The sequence below is a fragment of the Lichenostomus cassidix genome, chromosome 2 (assembly GCF_008360975.1).
Source record: "Lichenostomus cassidix isolate B80296 chromosome 2, HeHo_3.0, whole genome shotgun sequence".
Classification (NCBI taxonomy): domain Eukaryota; kingdom Metazoa; phylum Chordata; class Aves; order Passeriformes; family Meliphagidae; genus Lichenostomus; species Lichenostomus cassidix.
In genome coordinates this window covers 100,984,677-101,008,858 of record NC_139482.1, presented here as the reverse complement: position 1 = coordinate 101,008,858, position 24,182 = coordinate 100,984,677, and the positions used below count along the sequence as shown (strand labels likewise).

At 37.5% G+C, this 24,182-nt stretch overlaps 1 protein-coding gene across 9 annotated transcripts in view; it reads left to right on the top strand.

The window, feature by feature from the left end:
* Positions 1-24,182, top strand: part of PTPRM (protein tyrosine phosphatase receptor type M) — a 445,877-nt gene that overhangs the window by 366,063 nt on the left and 55,632 nt on the right. For all 9 annotated transcript variants that reach the window (XM_085052574.1, XM_085052569.1, XM_085052577.1 and 6 more), the window contains one exon: positions 19,481-19,568. In XM_085052574.1, coding sequence (XP_084908700.1) covers positions 19,481-19,568 — 88 coding nt within the window. The remainder of the gene's footprint in view (positions 1-19,480; positions 19,569-24,182) is intronic.

Sequence of the window (24,182 nt, the reverse complement as noted above, 5' to 3'; positions counted from 1 at the left end):
TGCTGTAACATGTCATTTCTCATGGTCCTGAAGATGCTTTGGGAGTCTTTTCCATGTTCACATATTTAGCAGACATTTGTTTCATATTTCAGCATAGCTGTACTGAAAATCTAAAACTAATTTAAAGCATGATAAGCGCCTCTGATGTTATTCCTGATCCTTAGTGAGTGAGTCTACACAAGCATTCAAAATGGATAATTTTAACTGTTGTATGCAGTTTTGTGGATGTAACTCTGGAGCTTCATTATCCCATGGTAACAAGGTTTCAATTTGCTTTAGGAAGTTGAGAGGGGTTTCCCCTATCTTGAGTCCAGCCATCACAGCAGTCATTCAAAACTGGTTTTAATCTTGCTCCCCTTTTTCCTGACCTGTGACTCCATCATTAAGATCTTTTACTCTCTGAAGACATGGCAGAATCTTTCTCAATTTTTTCTGGAAAGATTTGTGGGCATATGCAATGTAAAATCAGAGCCATAAAAGAAATAGTTTCCAAGTTTCAGTCATTGTTGTCAGCTTGATACCAAGCAGATCTCTGAAAATTCTCTGTATCCACATCTGATAAGTCCATGCAATTGACACAGGGGTTACATAATCTTAATGGAAAGAATTAACCTTCTCCATCTTACTGCTTCCTTCCGGCATGTTTGGATGTACACAGAGGGATATTCCTATTAATAACCAATGCTCACACATCATTCCACTGTTTTAGCATGTGAAATGTGTTGAACATTATTCTCCTGCCTGTCTGGTCTTCATCCCCTTTGGCAGCCACAGGTTGAGAAACAGTCAAACTGTACTGAGCAGACTTCTCAGTATATTTTACTCTGATTGTCCATTAGTCAACTCATTTTTGTTGACTGATCTTGCTTCTAAGTTTTTGCTAGTATAAAATTTATGCTCTCTCTGTACCTATTGAAATCAGGGTTTAATTTCAGATTTAGCCAATCTGTGCATTGTTATGGGCTATTGAACATGACAGTAGGAAACTAAATGAGGCCACTGAACGTCATTTCTGTCATAATGTGAGTTTCCAGAGGGAAATCCACAAGAATGGCTTTAATGCTTACAGCAGTAAGGTGATAGGTTAAACATACTAAATGCTAGTGACAAGTATGATTTGAAAGAAAGAAAAGTTTTTGAAATGTTGCAGGCCATTTGCTGCATATTTGCACCAGCCTGGCTTATTAATTATTCAAATAAGACATTGAATATTTGATCAGAATCTGTAATCCCTTCTTCAGTTAACATATTATTTACTTTTGAAAAGTGCTGATGTACCATACTTTTCCCATTGCACCTGCAAAAATGAATTGGTCCAATTTATGTGCACAGAATAATATATTGTGCTTTAATGTTCAAGATATTATTCATTACTTCCTACTCATATAAGCCTTCTTACCTTCTTCATATTTTATTAGTGCCCTTTAAGAAGACATAAAAAATCAGTCATGTAGTTATTCCTTTTTAAATTATGCAGATGGTGTTAAATGCAATTATAGTCTATTCTTTATTAATTATATATATACCCTGTGTTTTCTATAGATTGCATTTATTCACTACAAATAATTAGGCATTTCAGTCCATTGCTAGTCTCATGACCAGAGCATTATTATTGGCTGTTTGTAAAGTGAGAGGAACACTTTTCAAATCAAATTAGCGTAATTTAGTTATTGGGGTTTTCATTTAGCATGAGTTTCTCCACAGCATATGTAAAATATGCAATATTTTCTATAATATATTTGTTTTAAATAAGTTAAAGTAGACATTACAAATATTTCAGGAAATGAAAATTTGTACTCTTATATAGCCTGTGGCTCAGTGTATCTTTTATGAAGTTTTCTATCTGGAATACAAGACTTCTTATATGTTTCCTGTAGTGCTTTAGTGATTGTCCTGTCAGTGGAACAGATGCTCATCATTTTCTAGCAGGACTTTTTTTTTTTTTTGTTACAACATACTGATTTGATGGCTCCAAAAGAGTCTGTGGGAAGCTTTAAGTCCACTGAACATCTGCCAGGTCATAATTGGGCAGACAAGGGGGCTGGCAAGCTTCTATTGTCTCTTGCTGGTTCCCTGCCATTGTCTCTGTGTGATAGCTGCTGCCCCAGTAACCCATCACACTGGATCTTCATGATGCCCCTGCCTCCGCTGTTGTGGGGTTGTGCTGTTTTCTGAGCTGCTTGGTTCTGGATCTGTCTTACTAATCAACAATGAGGTTGCCCTGGGTCCACAGCAAGTCATTTCAGAGGTGTAGGGGACATAGTCTGCAAAACATCCATGATAAGATGCAGGCACCTTGGTCAGGCAAAGATTAGCAGGGTAGTGATGGGCAGAAAGGCAGCTTCCAGAGCAAAGCTGATGGGAAGCCTGGAGTACCCATGGAAACAAAGCGGCCCAGGAGGTGAGCAGAAGGAAAAGCAGGATGGCTTTGGGGATTCGTGAAATACTGTCGGTCAGAGTCAGTATTTCAGAAATGACATGATGGCAGCATCAACCACGTACAATTTTTGGAGTTTCTGGGTTTGCAGCTCAGTTCAAGACTGATGAAAATTCATAATATTGACACTTCTTCACAAGGCAGAAACAGCAGGTTGGAGTCACTCAATGTAAATCCACATACAAAAGCTGAAAGGCTTAGGTCTACAACATGATTTGGAAGCCAAGACAGGAAGACCTTAAGGCCTTAAGTTGGTTTTAAAGGGATTTAAGGGACTGTTTTGAAGTTGCTTTTAATATACCTTATTTCCTGTTTTACATTTTGCTATTTATATAAATGGAAGCAACATGAGGGACATCAGAGACATAACAACTTAGACATATTCATATAATGGTGAAGAAGCTTGAATATCTGTTGGCAAAAATGGTGCCATTTATTCCCCTTAAGATCTTGAAAAGATTCATGACTGACAGTGCTCTGCTTTTGTCTGTGTTAAAAATAAATGGCATATGTTTCTGTTAAAATCAGCTGAGCTCAGTTATTACTCATCTAGCTTTAAGGTGCTTGCCTATGCTTTAATAACTGTTCTTAATATATTACAGAAAAGAAGCTCTTGTATCTGCAAGAGAGAGGTCTGGGTCTCCAAGAGACAGGCTATCTCTGCTCTTACAGCACACACCAAAGGGAATAAAAAGAAGTGAGGACCTTCTGTGATGCACTGCCTAGGCTGTTCAGAGGCAGACATAGCTGTGGCTGCCTTTGGCTAACAAAGGGAGCCTGCAGTGAAGGGGGCATAAGCTCTTTTTAGTGAAATTTTAGATGTTTTTCTCTGCCTGATGCATAAATGGTTCCTTTCTGAATAGAATGCCTCCTACTGCTTGCTCTGGGATGATGGAAGCTTCCACACAGTGCAGTGTTGGTTCCTGAAATAAGCATAAAGTTTTAGTTTCTGATTAGTCTGGGAAAAGACAACAGAAGTTGCCTTTGATACTTAAATACTTGGCTGTATCACAGAGCTTACAGTTTTGATGTGCAATAATACTACCATTCAGATTGTTTACAGTAAATATCTTTACGTGAGCTATGTCTGTGCTTTTCCTTACCAAGAATGATGGCCAAGCAATGAACTTCCAGTGTGACATAACAAATATTAGAAAGGTAGGTCAGATCCTTTGTCTTCTACTCAGGAAATAACAGTAAAAGCAGCCATCTCCAACCCCACATGAAGAGTTAGGAAAGAACAGAGGAGACTTAAATAGATGGGGAAAAGCTTGTCATGCAAAGCTCTTTTTACATTTTTCATATCCTTCCAAAGTCCTCTGAATCGAAGCATGACTGTCAAGTTGAGACACATGCTTTTTAATCTTGAGAAAGACTGCATGCAACAGTTCTTCAGTCTTTTATGATCCCAGTATTGCTCTTCCATGTGCTGTCAACCATTAGTCATTGCCAGAACACTTTAGTGTATTGTTTGCTTGAAAAGTATTTCAGAACACTGTCCGCTGCATTAGGCTGTGATATCTGCTGAGCTTTTGTTCACTTAGCCTTGATTTTTATCTGCAGCTGTTTCTATTTGTCATTGGTGTCTCTGGTCAAGCTGGACAAAGAAAACTAAAGTAAAACTCTGCATTTCTAGTTAGTAGTTTTGCTCATTCACCCACTCATAATTCAGCTCCAGCTTTTATGCTCTGTATAACACTGTTGAACACAGCTTCCCTAAAGTTGGCATAATAAACTATGCAAAGATTGTGAGAGTAAGGAAATCCTTAAAAGCTACGCAGAGATACTTTATCAGCTCCAGTACCAAGTCTCTACCTTCTTTCCAGGACAGTGAAATATCACTCATTCCTGGCTGCTGTAATACCCCCGTAGGATATTCTGAGCTGTGCCAGAGATCAGTGTTACTTCTGCAATGCTAACAGCAATTACTCATTATTCCTTCTAATACAGGGAATCAGGAGCACCCAACAAAGCTATTAAGCAGCAGGTTTAAAGTGAACAAAAGGAAATATTTTTCACACAGCACGTAATTACATTGTGGAGCTCATTGCCTCAAGATGCTGTGGAGCCAGAATTATAAATGGGTTAAAAAATGGGCTAGACAAATTCATTATTAAACACAATGGCTGTGCGCAGTCTCTGGCTGAGGAAGAGATTGCTCAGGAAAGCCGTTGATTGCCAGAAGCTAAAAGGGTATGCTGGAGAATGATTCACTCTCTATTTGCTCTATTCTTCATACTTTTTTGTAAACATCTGCTACTAGTTCTGTTGTAGAAAAACTAATCAGTTGTATGGACCTCTAGTTTGACCCACTGTGGCTGTTAACACACATAAAGAGGGAAAAAATAAATCAATGCTCCTGTATATACACAGCAAACAATGTCATGTGAAATGATAATTTTTTTTTTTCCCATACTGGTAGTCAGTTTTGTAGAACTAACATCACTTCAGTTTATAAAGAACACAAGCTGCTCCTTAAATCAGATAGCATCCTCAGTGTTTTCTAGCTCTTTTATTTTACTAGCTGTTCTCCTGGTCCACTGCCTTACTGGTGGAGTGCAGGACTGCTGTGGACTGGAGTTGCAGCTTGACGATGCTGTAAAGGGAAAGAGAAAAAAGGAAATTCAGTTGTAAAATACTTTTCTATCAAATGCATGTAGTTGCTATGCTAAAGCCTAATCCTTGAGCCTTTTTTCTGAGCAGTGCTTTATTCTGCAAAGAATATTGTCCCCATTAATTAGAGCCTTTCAAGAGAGTTGTATTATTTACAGTACACTGGGGAAGTGGAATTAAACTCCTAGTGTGGGCAGTAAAATATTTCTTGTGTTTTGGAGAGCAAAAGGGGCACCGTTATGTGAATTTTGTAGTTAAACAGGTTGAGCTTCCAAACTACACTAAAGTATTTGCTTTGGTTTTGCACTGGGAAAAACATTTAAAATCTAAGCAAATTTAGAGTCTTGCTGCTTTCCAAGTAGTTTTATACACATTTCAGTTTTGCCACTGACTTTTTAATTGTCTCTTCTTTTACAGCATCAGCAGCTTGAATTTTAAGTTTTGATGGTTACATTGTGAATCAAGTCTATAGAAGCGACAGTAGCTAGAACATACAAAAGTGTTTGAATACAAGGAAAATCACGTAAATTGCTCATGCTTTTTATATGTTTAATTGTAGATCTGGTTTGAGATTGACATATTTTCCCTCCATTTGTCAGTTTTTTGCACAGCATTTGTGTTTGTCTTACTGGTATTTACTAAGCACATGTATCTCTGGCACACAAAGCTAGAAAAGCCATGCTATGTGCAGGATTTAAGGCTTCTTTAAAGTTTTAACTGTTTCATGGATTGCTTTTTATTTCTTGTTATTGAGACTGTGTTTCTCTTTTTTTTTGTGATCTTTTTTTAAAACACTTTAATGTTGCTGTTAATCAGTATTTGAACGTTGCTGAGGTAGAAGAACAGTCTAGTTGGGAAGCAAATGTCTTTCATTTTGACATAACTAGGAGTATGTTTTCTTTTAGCTAAAGTATACTACAGTGGAATTGCCTTAAGTATCTTACAGGGGACAGGTTGAATCTTTTTAAAATAGTCCTTTTCCAAGGGCCAAGAAACTAAAAAAGTTACTAAGTTTTGTATAACTGCCTGCTGACACAGAGGTCTGCTTGTGCTTTGTCAGTATTTACACTCACTCAGTGAGTGCTCAGCAGTGCTCTCTTTGATACCAAGAACCTTCACTGCCCCAGGAGGGCAAGGTGAAAACATTCCTAGTCCCTTTGCAACTACAGGAGTATTTAAAGCACAGAGATAGTGTGGGACAGGGATTCTGCCTTGAGTGGAGGCAAACAATGTGTAAGGTATGCTACACTTCCTGTGTTTTCCTACTCTTTCTATCCCAGCTCTACCTGCATCTCTCACTCAGGTTCTGCCATTGCTCCCTCCTTGTCCTGAGCATGGCAGGCTCAGGGGACGGTGGGTGGGAGTCCTTCTCCTTAACACCAGAAACAGCAAGGAGAAGGAGGCAGACTGCATTCACCCACTTTACTTCTTTTGGCTATCAGCACTCCTTTTTCTCCAGAGAAACATCAGGTAGGGTGTGCTGACTGGAGAGGCCAGGGTGTGGAAACAGCTGTTGGAAGGAGTTATACTGGGATAGTGATTCTGTGTCTTGGGGATTGAGAGAGGAAAAGGTCACCTTTTGCAGTGTCCTATTTCCCCAGAGCTGTAGTATAGCAAGTGCCAGAATCCCTGGAAACCTGACTGACCAATCTGGAAGAGCAATAATAACATGATTTTTTTGGTATCATGAAATATTTGGATAGGGCTACCCATATGACTGTTCGAGTGTGGAGCGGCAGTGTTTTGGAGTGCTCGAGCTTAGTAGTGCAGTAATATTGGAAAAAAACACCAAAAATATTGTTTTCCTCTCTATTTTCACAGAGAGAAAGGAAAAAAAATACTCTATTCAAAGTACTATTTTGATTGTCACTAATACACATCACATTTTTAAAAGCTGAAATTCATGTGCATAAAGCAGTGAAGTACTCCATTCACTATACGGTTTCTCCCCACGCCTGGAAGTTTCAGTATCTTCTAATGAAAAACAGAAAAATTACCTTGATGTTATGCCAGAATTCAAGTTTGATCTGGTATCATATCAAGTATTTGTATTTTAAGTGATATGACAAGTTTAGTTGCCAGCTATTATGACTACAGTGAAGTTACAGAGAACCATAGCTTCCAAATTCACGTACCTAATACAAAAAAAACCAAACTGTACTTTCTTGCACTATTGTCTCAGATATACTTTTAAATATATGCTTATGGAGCTAAGATTCAGGTTAGCTTAGAGCAAGATGGGGAGCCACAGTGGGACACATAAGACCTTATCTCTCTCTTCAGCTGCCAGAAAGGAGGTTGTAACCAGGTGGGCATCAGTCCCTTCTCCCATGTAGCAGGCAACAAGGCAAAATTAAACAGCACCAAGCTGTGCAAGGGGAAGTTTAGATTGGATATTTAATATTCCACCTAATTTCAGGATTGGAACATTTCAGTGCCAGGTCACTCTTGTCCATCTAGCTCAGTCTTCATCATTTTGTCTTGTTCCATTTGCAGAATTTGGCTCATAGAGTTTAATAATTAATCTATTAAATATGGACTTTATTGGATTATTTTAAACAACTAGTAATTGGCTTAATGAGAAACAGATGCCTGGAATCTTTGTATTGTCTTCAAAGGGAAATATTTATATAGAGACTCAAATTTTTAAAAGTTTTGTTTTATAGAGGGATGCAGAGAATAAAGGCATCTGCCGCTATTCAACAGAGCTGTTATAATGTTGGCTTGCCTCAATTAATCTAGCTTGAGTGCAGTGTTCTAATGAAAGGAAATGTAGAATAAAAATTTAGAGCTGCTATGTATATAAATCTTGAAGTGTCCACGGATAGCTGATAAATTGCTGTGTTTTGTTCAGTTTATGCAAAAGAGAAAATCAAGAAGCAGATTGCAAAAGCCAGAATTATACATCAAGTCGTTAAACCTCAATCTTCATTACTGAAGAATTGCTTTGATACTCAGCAAGATCAGAATCTGAACAGAAGAGTAGTGAGGTGACATGTTCAGAAGGGTCCTGCACACCAGGAAAAAATCTACAGAATAATGTCATATAGTTCTGCATATCAATGTGCAGAACTATGATTCCTCCTTTTCTGTTCTTAAGGCACTGAATATAAAGAATAATTTGCACTGTTTCTTTTTCTTTGTGACTAACCCTTAATTTCTTTGTTAAGTTTCATATTTCGTAATCCATTTGTGTTAACATAGACTTGGTAACTTTTCAGTTAGCTCTCTCACCTCCATGTCCTCACCATATTGTCATTTAAAAAAAGACTCTTCTGTCAAACAATGGCACTTTTCTTTCCTTTCCTTTTCCTGGAGTCTGTTTGCTGTGAGATTTGGGTTGTTAATTTACTAAACTGTGTTGTTATTTGTACATAGCAACACCAAACCAGAGAAGAGACATCCTTGTTGCACATCTGCCCTGTAACTGATGATACTCAAATTCCCATCTCCATCATTATTGCTGGAGATTGATTTTTTCTGTTAGTCCTGTACTTACTTCATTTGCAGAGTATATTCTCTGAATGTAGCTATGTGAGTGATAAATAAGAAGGAAGAAAAGATACTTACACTGGGACATTCAGAGATGCCCATTGTACTTGCACAAGGTCAAGTGCAAGTTCAGAAGAATTTTCCAAGCTCTTTGAAAGTTTCTCTCTCAGGCATCAGGAATATAATAGCTGATTTCATGAAAAGAGAGCTGGACAATCCAAATGTCCATCAATAAGCTCCTGTGGATACATGCTGTAGTGGAACTGTCACATATGTATTGCATTTTTCTACTGAGAAAATACTAGTACCACATATCTTATGTTAGATTAATGATGCAGAACTGCTCTTCAAATGACAGCATTTAGGGACAGCAACCCCTTTTGCCCCTCCCTCATTGTTAACTTCCACAGAGTGCTTCCACTACACATTACCCATTAGCTGAGCCTGGGTCATTTGAGTAGCCTTGATTCCATGTATTATATATTTGAGGGAACTGTCTGGTTTTAAGCCTGGCTGATGAATTTCTGAGGGTTACCTCTCTTGGAATGAGAAAGTGCTGTATACACATTTCAAACATCAAAATAAGGCAATTCAGGTTGGTGAGCTGCTGCTCTTCATTAGTGTGCCTGCGCAGACACTGTTTGTTCTAACGAGCAGTCTTGGGGCTGTATTGAAGTGCTGCTGTCTGTCAGTGTACAGTGAGCAAACTAAAAATAATTAGGTTAACAATCGACAGCAACACTTGTCACCATTGCCAATCCCATTACCACCTCTACTATTTTTATGCTGATTATATGCTCTTAAATACTCTGTATTATTCTTTGAGTAGTTTCTCAGAGGGATGGGAAATTGTCTAGGACCAGCACTGTGTTTTTCAGAGTTTTTACCCACCTTTCCAGTAAGCATGCCATTGTCCAAAGGGAAGATGATTGACAGGAAACAATTACAGAGTGAGAGCCTGCAGAGGGATGTCTGGGAAAAGGAAACATAACTTTCAAACCCAGAGCCAGGAGTTTTGAATAGTGAAGTAACAGGAGCTCCCGCTGCTGTGTAAGTTCTCGGTGGCTCTGCTGTGACCCATTGCTGCTCTCCCCAAAGCAAGAGTGTAGCAAATGATAAGCTCAGGGACTGGATGCCAGCCAGCAAAAGTGGTAAATAGACATGTAGCTTTTAGATAGGAGATCTTTTTCTTCAGAACAAGGAAAATGCTGGGCTAAAAGTCAAGCCCAGGGGAATGACTGATTGACTTTATATATGCTAGCAAACAGTGTATTTGCAAACAAGCAAAGCAGACATCGGGGCACCAAAGCTTCCTGTGAACATCAAAAAATGTAATGAGACAGCACAAAGAAGTGCTATCCTTTTTTTGTAAGGGCACTGCCAGGATACCTTTATCTGTTTTAGCATACCCTACTGCTCTTACTTCACTTGAAAAGTTCTATCTTATCCACCAGGAAAAACAACAGTGTGCAAAATATTTGTGTTCCATCTGTGCACACCAGTGTACTCTGGCTTTTATCTTGTAGTTAAATGTGATGTCAGTGTCGCCCTGTAGCAGAATTAAAATCTTATTATGTGAGCTTTGTTTCTCTCTTATCTTCTATTCAAACTATATTAACTAGAGCAGCCGAGATACACTCATGGAAACCCTTGAGGCTCACTTAGTGAGCCAAACCTGAGGGGTGCTTTATCACTTCTGAAAGGTTAGATCAGCTGTGTGTACATTGCAACTTGGATGAAGATAGGGGAGGGGTTTGTTCACTTTTCAAATTCAACATTTGTTTGCTTTTGTTTCGTTTTTCTACATGGCATTTTCTGTTGCTTCAGGGAATTTTATTACATTGAAGGTTTTTCCAAATTGTGTGGTTCTAAATCACAAACAGCTTATCTTTACAGGGGATTTGAAGATCTTATCACATTTTCTGTGCTTGGGTTAGCTGATAATTTAAAGTCAGGCAGTTCTTGTGAATTTTGAGCTCAGAGCGCTGTCTCAATTACAATGATGTATTCAGATAAAATCAGACAAAAATATTACTGGATTAGCTAGAAATGTGTTGGAAGTCACCTTTCTTCTTAGTGTATGTGTCCACCAGTTTAATGTTGATCACCTTTCATTAGAAATAATGACTTCACTAAGCAGAAGTGCATACGTATTGAATAAATAGTCTCTCTTCAAATAATATAGTTGCTCAAAAAATAATGTCTCAGGCTTATAGTGTCAGTCAAGTAATGGAAAGAAACTATTTTGCCATGGAAAGTATTTCCCACTTTAGAAAGTGTTTCTTGGAATCCTTAAGCCTTGTTTTGTTCATTACATAGCATATCTCGGCAATGAGTGAAGTAGCTCTCATCAATCCCTATGCAAAACTTGAGTGAACAGAAAATTTTAATGACTGCAGCACAAAGCTCACCACTTCAGTCAAGTGCAGACTTTTTCTTTTAGTGACTAAATTTTTTTATATTTTCTTCTCCTCCTCCCTCTCCCTCTTTCTCACTCTGAATTTTTCATTTTAATTTCTTTTTTCTTTTCTTCCTTTTGTGTTTTTTTGTTTGGTTGGGGTGTTTTTGGTTCTATTTTAAACCAATTGCAAACTCTTCTCTTTACTACAGGAAGAATAAATCTCTAGTCCTTCCCTTCTTTTTTCACAGCACATTGTATCTTTATGCTCTACTTTAATAATATTTCATTAGCTCTTTGAAACCATTCCCTGAGGCAAGCTTTTATTATTTGTAAAGTAAATCAAATATCAAAGTGCTAATCTTAAGGAGGAAAAATGGGCTAGACTCAGAAAAAAATATTTAAATCTTTTATTAGTTTTTTGAATTAAAATTTGAAGAGCACAAAAAGATTCCAAGTAATGTTCTCAAAGCTCTAAGGTACCTAAAACCAGTTTTTAGAATCCATCTGCTAGCTAACATTTTGAGTACAATAGAGAAAATCTAGGAGTGATGTACCTCTGAGTTCTAAGTAGCATTTTGGAAGGAGTGTTTCACTTGGCAGAAAGGGACTTGAAAAGGAGTTTCCTGAATAAAAATTAGAAATTAATAAAAGAGGTGAAAAATCTGTTTGTAATGGTACCTTGGAGACGTGCATTAGCTCAAATTCAGTGTCTCTGCCTTCATGCAACATTTTAAGATACCTCTCCATTTTGGCCTCATTCAAACCAGATCATAGTGACCAGATTAAGTATTTTCTTTCTGTCCAAGTCTTTTGAAGTATTTACATGTTACCCTTCTGAAGATGGCATAAAGAAGTGAATTTAGAATTACCTTTCTTACACGTTTAGTGGACTGTATGTGACCTTGAGTCCTGCCCCTTTTGTGTAAATAATAGAATCACAGAATGGTTTGGGTTCAAAGGGGCTTTAAAGAGCATATCATTCCTCTCCTCCTGCCACAGACAGGGACAGCTTTCCCTAGTTGCTCAGAGCCCCATCCAACCTGGCCATGAGCTCTTCAGGGGATGGGGCATCCACAGCTTCTCTCATCCAGTGCCTTACCATCCATGTAGTGAAGAAATACCTGTGTTTTGGTAGGTAGGATTTCTCATTAAGAAACAAACAACTCTTGCACTATTTTTTCGTCATGTGTGTCCAATTAACATGTGTAATTACATCCCTTGGAACAACGCAGGGAGGAAGCAAGGAGATGGCACAGTTAATGAATAATGAAGCAGAGAGTTTTGTTCACAAAAGGGATGGTGGATAGTGCCTGCATGGTGCTCAATGTCTTTTCCTGGTTCCCAAAAGGAGGTTTCCTATCAAAGCACAGAACTAGTTGATATTCAGAGTAGCCTGTGGTCATTCACTTTATGTTTATAGACATTACAGTCATGAGTGTTGCTCAAGTTCATGCTCTTTTTGAAAATGTACAGATATGGTGGTTGTGGGAAAAAAGTTTTAATTACATACGGTGTGAAAAAAAAAAGTAGGGAGGAATGGGGATATAAGGAAATCCCACATGCTGTACAAGAAGAGTATTTGTTAAATCCTCCAAAAGCAGGAAAAATATTTTCATAAGAGGAAATAAGCACTGCTTGAGACCAACTTTATTTTCTTTTACACACAAGTTAAAAATAATATATCCTGCACATTAGTTACAGTAGAAGTGTGCGTACTGTACCTAGAGGGTCCTTTCTATAAAAAAGGATCATGAAATCCTATCAACATACTATATTTTTCTGCTGGAGATAAATCAGGAAGATTAATGAGGTTAAGTTATTGCTGTCTAGAGTGCCAGGGAATAAGTTTCTAATTTAGAATTTTAATTGTGTGTTCTATTGCAGTCCTCTTACTAATTCACATTTCACCATATTTGTAAAATCTTCCCTTATATGGAAGTCTTAAAGAATTTTAAAGGAATTAAAGTAATGGAGTTTTTAAAACTTAAGTACCTAAAATGGAAGTGGCTTTGAAAGCCTATCAAGACTAGGTTATCTATCAAATCCTTAGACCACTGTTCAGAATCTATAAGGATTTCTGTTCCTGCTGTTGAATATTACAGGTGAATTTCAGGTGTTATCTTCAGTGTTAGATACCAAGAGATAAGAAGTTACATCAACAGATCTCATAAATAGGTTGGGTTAAAAATACATGGAAAGTAATTCTTTGTTAGTTATTAAGGAAGTGCTTGATGACGCTTTCTGCAGCATTGTCATGATTTAAGAGCAAATGACAATTGGTTGTTGGAGACTAAATGTACTAAGCTATCAAAATATTTCAATCACCAATATGTGCAGTTTTACAAATCTCACAACTTCCATTCCACAGGAGAGGACACGTTGCAGGAGAGAAGTTGGGTAGCTCTGTGTGGTGGTTCCAGCCATGCCATGTGTTCTCCTAGAGTGTCTCTCAGGTCACCTCATCCTCTGTGTCCTTTCACAAGCAACTCTAGACACTGTCAGATGAAGGACTGGGTAGAGCAAAATACCTTATTCTTGATTATGTTGCTCAAATGCACTGAGCACCTGAAAATCAGCCTTCAGCGTGGCTGGCACTCACAACCTGCTGTTCCTGAAGGTGTGCAACACCTTCACAATTTTTACAGTGACTGACAAGTCACTTAAGTTACTTCTCTGTTCTTGTAAGTGGGCTACTTTCTGGTCCTATAGTGCTAACTAAATTTCATGTATATTTCCCAATGCTATTGTCAACTAGAGCTAACTCATGCTAAGTGCTACAAGTACCTGTGTCATTCATAGTACCACACTGAAGCAGTTTGATCATTTCAATAAGTTTTCCTTGTGCTGCTATAGGTTGACTAGACTGGCCAGTTGTCCATGGAGTACCAAGCCTGTGAATTTAAAAATATAAACATATTAGGAAATACACTAATTGAAAAATGAACGCACCAGTGCAATCACTGAATTAGTACCAGATTTTGTCTTCCTGTGTGGTTTTAGTCCTTTTTTTGAAATGCTACTGTTAAGGCATTCTGCAGTTAGTCAGTGGAGGAGTTAACAGTTCCCCTTCCATTTCAACATTTAATGTAGGCAGTGAGTATGATGTTTAGTGTCTCAGAAGACCAGAAGGATTTTTGCTTTCCTGCCCTTCTCACGTGTAATACAGATGAACCTAAATGCACCTGAGAAAGAATAGACTGTTTCCTACCTCTGGCTATGCAAACCTTTGAGTGGATGTTCCTGGGTTTTTTTACATCAGTTCAAGAGGAGCAACCACATAAAGGAGCATCAGGAACAATATAAGAGAGGTGCTGTATGTCAGACTATAACTCTGTATCTGCTTTAAAACTCATCTGCATCTTTTATCTCACACATAGAAAACCTGATATAAACTATCAGCCTAATTTTACCAGAAAAATCTGAACACAACGAGGGAGTTTTAGCAATAATGTCAATATATTCTATTTGCAACAGTCTTTATTGGGTTTTATTTTTTTCTCTCTTCTGTGTTCAGACCTAGGCTACAGTAACACACCAGTAAGTGCTTTATAGCTGCTGAAGGCAGTTTACATTGATTAGATAGATTTTCACATTGGCTCTTGCAACAGACAGTTTTCAAGGGCAGGCACAGTAAAATGTTTCTTTAAATTCCATTATTTGAAAACTGGACATAATTCTCAGTGATTGAAGCTGACAGAGAAGGAAAAGCTGATGGTGAATATATTCTCTAGTGGCAGGCTGTCATCCACAGATGTTTTCAGTGACCAAAGCAATGACTGAAGTATGAAGAGCTGCTTGCATGCAGTGGGTTGCCATCAGTGAAATCATTTACCACTGCTTGCAAACACTTGGGGAGATCTATTACCTATGGGTGATGGATTTTCAATGATGAAAGCTTCCCTCAAAGTGGCTAGATTAAAAATATTTTTTCATAGCTTGGACCTCCCTGCAGATTTCTTTTAATGTAACTACCAGTGACCGTTTTTAATTCCTTAATAGTCTAAATATTTAGTTATCAACAAACTGAATGTGATTATTTCAATTTTCTGTTAAAAAAAAAAAACAGTTAATATTGTTAAGTCCCAAGAACATCCTCACATGTCAGTTATTTAGGAGATTCTGAATACTGAAAATCCAATGAACTGACAGATTTACTGCACTCACAAATCATACAGTGTTCATTAAATGAGCCTGGAGATCCTTGTCCTCCAAACACTTACAGACTTGCTTAAAAATAAACGTGCATTTTCTAGGGTTTGTAAATGTGAAGAAGAGTCTAATGTGACCCTAGGATCTAAACTCAGACTTCAATGGATGCATTTTTTCCTGTCTGTAATCTCCATATATAAAATGGACAAAGCATTACTGTTAAACTAGTAATGAATCTTCACTATCAAATTCAGAGCATTTTAGGCATCTGATTTAGCTGCAACTCAAAGGACTATAGTAGAAATGTAAGTTTCTCCCCTAGCTGATTGGGTTTAGACAAGGATCTCCATTAGGATCACTGTTAGTAGTTTGGTCTGGCCTAAAATAGAAAGTGTGCATAACTCTCTGCATGCAATTTGAAGACAAATCCAGAGGTGTTTATAACTGGATAGGTCAAATTACTGATGTTGTTAAAATACATCTTAATCTGCATTTTTTTAGAAATAGCAATGGAATTTGAATCTTATCATTGAAGAAACTCAGAGTCAGTAGAGAAAATCAGGTATCATAAAGACCCATAACTTTAAAAACAAATCCACAGATCAAACTTAATACTGTTACACTGTGCAATATGCATTTCTTTGTACCTACAAATAATATTCTTGCTTATTAAGTAGGCAGAGCGAGATTTATGATGCCCTTAACTTCTCATTTCTTTGCTTGTAAGAGCTTGCATTTTGTAAATGACATTGTAGGAGACTACACAGTTGTCACCTAGCAACTACAAAGTGTTTTTTGAAAAAGTTGCTGCTTGGGTTTTGATTAATAATAAAAATAGTAATTCCACTCAACACCTTACATTTGTAGATTTTAGAGCACTTACAAAGAGGTATTTTTTTTAGTATCCTCACCTGGAAGCATGAAAATCTAGGATAGAAAGTGCGTTGCTGAAGAGGACAATCAACAGAGATGCCAATTTTTTTCTGGAGATCTCACCCTGTTCTTCACATTACAGCCTCTTCAAACTGTACTTTTTTATAGGTCCTTTCGAGTATTTTTTGGCCTTATGAATTTTAAATGAGGAAAGGGAATAATTTAAAAAATCTGTATTTGCAATTATTATCTTTCCCTCTCATTTGAGATATTGCAGTTATTTTCTAGTCTGAGGGTCACACTGAATTAGCCTTTGGCAAATATTTAATTTTTAATGGAAACCTCTGCAGCATTGAGTTAAAGCACGCAAAAGTATCACATTCATCCTAAGGTGATCCTGCTGCTGCATCACTGACCATTTTCATGTTGTGTATAAAGCAGTTCTTTGTAATTAATTTTTCTTCAGAAAATGTTTTATCCTGATTATTGAAGTGTTTTCTACTAACAGAATGACAGTTGACATGTATACAGAAAAGTCTTTTGTAACTACAGCTGGCTTGAAGAGCATTTCATTTTTCAAGATCAGGGAGGCTGGGTAGCCAGGGTTCTGTGTGATTTCGAGTGAAAGAAATACTAACTTTAAATTATTTGAGAAATGTCCTGCACTCATTTTCAGTTCTCCATTACCCTTGCCAAGCATTTGGTGGAGTGAAGCTGTTTTGGGGGGCCATATTTCTTCCTAACAGTCCACAATTTTAAGAAACTTCTATGGATGAATTAGAATGAATAGCCACAAAGATAATGTGTGGGCTGCTGTACAGCAGCATCCCTGGAGAGTGATATGTCAGGAAAGAGATTTTAAAAATTTCTGTAATGAAACGTGTATGTCTCACAAGTAAGGAGAGATCTTGACAGATCATCTGTTATGAGCTATCTCCTCTGTTCTTTACTTGTGGGACAAATGAGATTTCTCCTTATAATACATTGTGGATTATCATTCTGTTGTGATTTGTGTAATGGCAGCACATGGGGAATTTAGGAAATGACACTCTAGCTGTCTTTTACAATAACTGTTTCTTTTTATGCTTTTGCACAGTAATACCTCTTCCTTCAAATTATCTTTGCTGTACTCTTCTCACTGTAATACCAGTGTGTATCCCAAAATGAATTAAAAAGAAAAATGGATCTGCATAAATTATGTGTTATTTTCCCTATGTGATACATTTTATTTCATTCGCTATTTTATTGATAAAAAGTCAAAGAAAAATATATATCTGAATTTCTTTTTCTATAATACATTTTTAATAAAGAAAGGGAAGTCAGTAAGCAGTAGCTGGAAATGTAAATCTGTTTCCTGGTCTTTGCTATTGTGTGAGGTTTGATATATATCTATTCTAAAGAACAGAATTATCTCTGTTGCAGATACATTGTTAGGAGATGGTTTATCTGTAAGGCTCATTAAGCTTATCATTGTTTTCAGAAGGGCCAACAGGTGGGAGGAAATTGAACTTGTACATTGCAGATGAGACCCAGACAAGTTTCTGAAGGCAGTACATTGCCCATTGTGTATTTTCCCTTAATCCAGCACCATCTAAATCTTTCCCAGTTGCCTGCAGAGATTTACTGTAGTCGGCTGATTTAAAGCAATTTTGTAAAAGTTCATTAGTGGGACAGAGAGAGAAGCAAGATATCCCTTGGAATATATTTGGGTCTTCTATATTGCAAGGTGTGGGCTCAGAAGCTGTGTCAGCAGGACTCTTTATCTGTAACAGTGCAGGTAATGCTTAGTGAATTAAACTCAAAACCACTTGCTGGGTAGTGTCTTACAGGTCAATACTGTGCACTAGTCTCCAGGAGAAGGACTGTACGAAAACTAGAATTTTCACTAGTCTGCCTAGCTGTCTGAAATGCAAAATCCACATCAGATTTTAGATCAGATGAATAGTTAGTTTGTTGTGTCTTTGGAGCTTTGTTGCTGAACATTTCCATCACTACTTTGACTTTAACTATGTTTAATTGTTCATCACCCAGTGTTGTCTGAGAGTGTGAACTTTGCAAGAAATTGAGACATAGATCTTTGCCCATGGAGAGTCATTGCCTATGCAGTTGCGTCAGACTTATTAGACAAGTAATTTCCATCCAGCCTGAGTTGAGAGTGTTCTAGAGTGGGAGGTCTTGCTTGCTTTAGATGCCTGCTTGTTTTAGTTGGCAAATCTATAATCAGATAACAATTGATGCCTTTTTGTCAAAGAGCCCCAAAGCTGTAAATCATCTCAGGATTCACAGGGTTCCACTTCTCTATCCTGGCAGCTGTCTGCATTTCTCAGGCCAATACTCAATGATGGCATGTCATAATTAAGGAGAAATTTATTTGTATTAGTGGGTTTTAATATTTTCAATTTCCAAACCATTAAACATTTTCTAAGGAAGTGTGGAAAGATGAAGGAAAAACAAATTGAAGCCACTGATAAGGCTTCTGGTGTTCTTGAGTTACTATTTATAAACATTTTAGAAGTATTCCATATATTCCCAAGAATTTCTAGATCATAGGTTGGAAACCAGAACTCTAGTGAACTTAGTGAAAGCTCTAGTGAAGGAATAACCATTTTAGACACTGAATGCCCTTCTGTTCCATTGACTTCAAGCATTTGTTTTGATTTTTATCCTCTTTCCTATTGGAAATCATTGGGATTTGAAAAACAATTGTTTTCAAATTTGAGGGCAAAGGACACTTTGCATTAAATGGTAAACCATTTAATGGGTATTTGTTTTAAACCACTGAGAATGTGTTGAGATCTTTCAAGAGATACCAACTTCCCAAAGTTTTCCCTATTTCTCTAAACTTCTAGCACCTTTAATGTTCTTATTCACATGAGATTTATTAGAGCAAGAGGTTGGGTGAATATGAGATGTCTTTCACAAAATCACATAGGTTTTATTCTCTGAGAAAATAATAATCATGCTGTTGTAAATTGTGCTTAAGGGAAAAAAAGACGTGTGCTAGTTGAGTCCATGTTTTTTTTAAATGCCTGTGATGTTTCAGTCCATGAGGTCATCTGCCAAGGAGTAAATGAAACTTGTGGGTACGTCAAAAATAAAATGTATCAGTACAGTCTGTAATTCTACACTCAAATACTGGAGCAACTCCAACACTGATGAAGCTCCTTTAGCTTCACATGTGTGTATGAGAACTATATGGGGAATCTGGATAGCAAAAATGAAGGACTCTCAGTGTTGCAAGAATGCAGATTTGCATAGGTTTAATAGCACTTCACTTACAAATAACTCTTCTTGCTATTACACAGATAATCTCATGTAAAATTTTAAGTAACATCTGGAGCTATGCATAAATACCATTCAAACAGGAAACTCATATTTTTCCTGAGTAAAAGAATCGGTTAAATGACACCTTAGTAACAATACCCACAAGTACCGTTTGCCTTTCTTTTTGGCTTTTCCATAAGGTAACTGTTGCTACATGCTTTTCTTAATGTCACTTTCTTTCCTTTTTTTAGAGTTTCTTTGAAGGACAGTCTGCACCCTGGGATTCAGCTAAGAAAGATGAAAACAGAATGAAAAATAGATATGGGAATATCATTGCATGTGAGTGTTGACAACATAATTGTGCACTTTGTTAACTTCCCTTCAGAACTAGATAAGAATGACCACCAGCCTTGTACTCACATCAGGCTTATATTCCTTTTCTCTAATTCAGAAGGCAAAAATGAGGGAAGATGGGTTTTTTGGGGTTTTTTTTTTGAGAAAATTGTCAGGTTTAATGCATTTTCTCAATTGCCCGTCTGTATACCTTCCATCCTGTGATCAACAGTTGGCTAATGGAGTATGACACCTTTAACCAGTACTCAGCTCTAACAGCTTAGCACAAGAGTACCCATGATCACACCAATACCTTGGTATTAGGTTCTGGGTTTTGTAGGAGCAGACAATACTCCTGCTTAGATGTTCCACAGCAACACACACAACTGTCCTGGATTATGCTAGACAGACTCTAAGGAAAGAAACATAACCCATATGTTTTACTTTAAAATGCCAGGCTTAATAACAATTAGATATACTAATAATCAAATAACTTGAGGAGATGATAACATGCTTTGGTGACTGACACATAAATCCCACATTTGGAGAGATCCAAAGCACTCTGACAGGAGATGCTGCACATGAACATGGAGGCAGAAAATAAATCAAGTTCAGCAAAATTATATTAATTACACACTGGCATTGCTGCACTTAAGGGTAAGTTCTCAGTGTGTATGTAGTAGATGATCCCTTCCCTGTTTTTTCTCTTCAAAATCTAAATTTAAGGTAGGGAGGGTATATGTTTCCAACAGCCAGCCAGATAACCATGATCAGGTATAAGCAGAGAAATAAGCAGCCATCACCTTGTTTTGTAAGCATGAAAATTAAGTATGGTCTTTAGGGAGGGATCATTTAATGATACTGCTGGAGTTCAGAAGTCATACAGAACCCCAGGTCCATGGGACAGCACAGAAGACTAAGCCATGCTGATTGTCTGAATGTTTGGAGGACCTGTGGAAGGACTATGCAATGCATATTTGCGCTAACTTCATCACCTACTTCAGGTGCTTGTCCATGCTCATATCTGCCTAGGTTTCCTCATCAGTGAACCACATGGACCTGGCAGAGAGAAGGACAGGTCATCTGGAGAAATGGTTCAGAAATAGAGCCCATTTGAAGGCTTCTGAATCACCACCTCAGGAGGTCCTCTCTGCAGTGCTCGTGTAACGAGTGTAGAGAGAACAGCTCCCACCTTAGTGCCCTACAGCAGGGGATGTGAACAGGGCTCAGCTGGGCTGAGGCTGTCTGCACAGAGAAAACAGCTCTATAGCGTGCTGCAGAATGAGAACCCACAGGAAAGGCACGTGGAGCCAGAGGCAAAGTAAGCAAGAGATGATCTGCCACATGGTTTTGAGTGGACGTGATAGTATTGCTGTGCGTTTTGGGCGTACACTGTGCTATATACTGAAAAAGGAAATTTAATCTTCTATAGAAATGTGATTATCATGATGGGCTGGTGCATATGCAAAAGCAGATAAGTTAGCTAGATGTGGTTTTGCTTGTTTCCCTCCAAGCGATATTTAATGTGTTACAAACTTGCTATTTTGTGAAGATGCAGCTGTACAATACATGAGTAACAACTAATCATTTAAATAAAAATACTGAAGGCAAAAATTAGAAATACAAAGCAGCTTAATGCTTACCCTTGCTTTGAGAAATTTTGTTTCCAGTCCAAGCCTATTACAATAGATCTTCTCTTGTAGTCAGGTTTAGTGTGTCAGTCCCCTCTTTAATGTCATGTTAGACATCGTCTTACACTTTGACACCCTTTGGTTGAAGAAAACTAGAAAACTGCTAGTGCTTTATGTCTGAGGTAATCAAGTGATGAATAGCCAAGGGAGAACACATAAAAGATATTAGATACACGAATCAATGACAATTACAAGTGATTCTGAAAGCCTTCTAAGAGGCCAAATGTAACTCAGGACATTTAGATCTCAATTTACTTGAAATGTCCTCAGTATTTAGCAAAGGGAAGGAGCTGGATGGAGTTTTTATCAATAACGCTTCCTGTTTATGTGCCTGCGAAAACAAAGATAACACAAGTTAAAATTAGGATCTACTAGAATTAAAGGCAGTATCTTAAAAGGAAAGCTGAAACTGCCCACAGTTTGTCATTTAATTTGTTGTTTGTTGTCTTTAAATATATGTATGCAAATGGAGTAGTTAACTTGTTAATTATTTTATGTGCTTTTGTCCTGGATAAATGGTTGCATTTCTCAGAGTCTGAGAGTACAATTCAAATGGTCTACTTTTTAAAATTTGTCCCAGATAATTGTGTAAAGTATATGCTTTAGCTTAAAAGCATTTTAATAAATTGCCCTTTTATGCTGTGTTCAAACACTTAAAAATACTGTGGTTGAGATGCCACTGACTATGGGTGCATAATTGTAATGAGATGTATATTTTTTCTGCAAAATGTATTTTTTTTCTATCCATTTACCCTCTTTGTTTAAATTTTTCCCAAGATACTACTGTTTTATTATTGCTTGTAGTCATTATTGTTCTCAGGGGGATCTAAAACAATAGCACCAAGTAGCCAGCATTGCAGCAGCTTGTCAAAATTGTAATATGCTTTATGTTGCCCGAGTGATGTGCATTTAATTGGCTACAGGCGTGCCCTACCCACTGTATGACAGTGGCTACAGTTTGTGAGCCACTGTATCAAAAAGCTGAATCACGATCACAGTCCAATCATCCACAGAAAACGTGCTCCTTCTTTACTGAACAAAAAAATCTTTTTGTTTTCTCATTAGGAACTAAACCCAGCATGAATCTGCTAAATTAATCTTTCCTCACCTAAGAAAAATTATGTTTCTGCCATAATTGAGTGGGGTTATGCATGGATTTTTGTAAAATTTATTCATTTTTTCCTCAGGAGAGATCTTGAGGTGATTTGGGAACGGGACAGGTTCTGTATTTATTTTCACCTAACTCAATATTGACTAAATGAGAAGAGGGTATTGATCACAGCTTTTAAAAGGAGCTAAAGATTTTAGGTGAGACATTTATAAAAGGTTTGATTTGCAGAGAATCATCAAGGCAAGTCCCAAGAAAGGGTCAATGGCCAGGCATGCTAATCAACCAGGTGCTCAAGGGCATTGTTATAGATCACAGTCTGCAGGTGGCATATATGTATTGTAGGTAACACGAGGCAAGAGAGAATAAAATGCTTATGTTCATTATCTGTTACCATATTCTACAAAGACAAATTTATTCTAAGATAACTAATTTTGAAAGCTTAAGTGATCAGTGGAAAGTTAAATTAGATCTCCTAATGGAAGGGTATCAAAATAACAATGAGATGGAAAAGAGAGTATTTAAAAGCCACACAAAATTATCAAGAGCAGCTGAAGAATAAAGGAAAAAATACCTGAAAAATCTAGACAGTTAACCTAGAGGCTGTTGAAGAATCAACAGACATTTTGAAGAATATGGCTTGTGTACCTTTTTGTTTTAAATCTGCTTGACATAAGCACAGCCTAGACACAGTAACATTTCTTTGTGTTGACATAAGGATTTTTTTCAATTTAAGAAGTGTTGCCATGCAGTAAGGCGTTAACATGAGTTCTCAAAGCAGTAAAAAAAAGGAGTCACTCCAGTTCCACTGCAAATAAATGGGTATTGGACAGTCCATTACATCCAAAATTCCCAGAAAATTAACTGAGAATGCAGTACTAAAAAAGATTAATATGAGAAGATAAAAGGGAAAGAGATGATACGAAGATAGAGGTATGAAGTAACTTCTTTATTTTGCTTAATTCAAAGAAAAAGTTAATGCAGGGAAAGAATGGAGTAAATAAAGAAAGTAACAAAACACAGGAAACGTTAACAAAAGATACCACTACATATTACTCAATTTGATCAATCAGTCAAAAAAAAAAAAAAAGGAAGTTACTTTTTAAGATGTTTCTTATAGGGAAACTTAAGCTTGTTTTGCCCACTATGAAACTCATTTCTATGCAAGTGATCAAATCAGGGTTTCAGTTACCTTAATATAGAGGTGTGGTGCCATTTCAGGTGACCTGGGACATCTGTGCAAGACCAGCAAATGTGGCACAGCACACATGAGAGACGTGTTACTCCACAGGGGCAGCTGACAGCTAGGCAGTGTATCCTGTTGGCTGTATAAAGTGCCGTGGGATATTTGTGCTTAGACAGCTGAACCCTGCCCTGTGTAATTCAAGGAATACAAAAGTGTAATCTTCACTAGCCTGAGTTGTCCTGGTGAGAATGCCTGTAAGGCAGTGATGTGGGAAGTCATGAAGATACGGCTGAAGATACACCGTGAGTCCAAGCAAGCTTGACTTCTGAGTCTGCTGACTTCCACAGAAGTTGGATCAGATCCCAAAACTGTAACAGCAGCAGCCATGGCTGGAGCTTAGAAAGTTCCTTAGTATCTTTCTTAAGTAAGATGGATTTTTAGAATTAAGGTCCTGTGAGTCGAACCACTGTTCTGAAGAAATTGATAAGTAGCTTAATTAAGCAGAGAATAGCAAAGCTTGGTAGAGTCAGACAAGCAGGGGTTATGTAATGCAGAGTCACAACTCCATAAATTTTTATTCTTGAAAAATGAATTAGGGGGCTGAAAAGGCTGACCTGATTAACATAACTGATTCA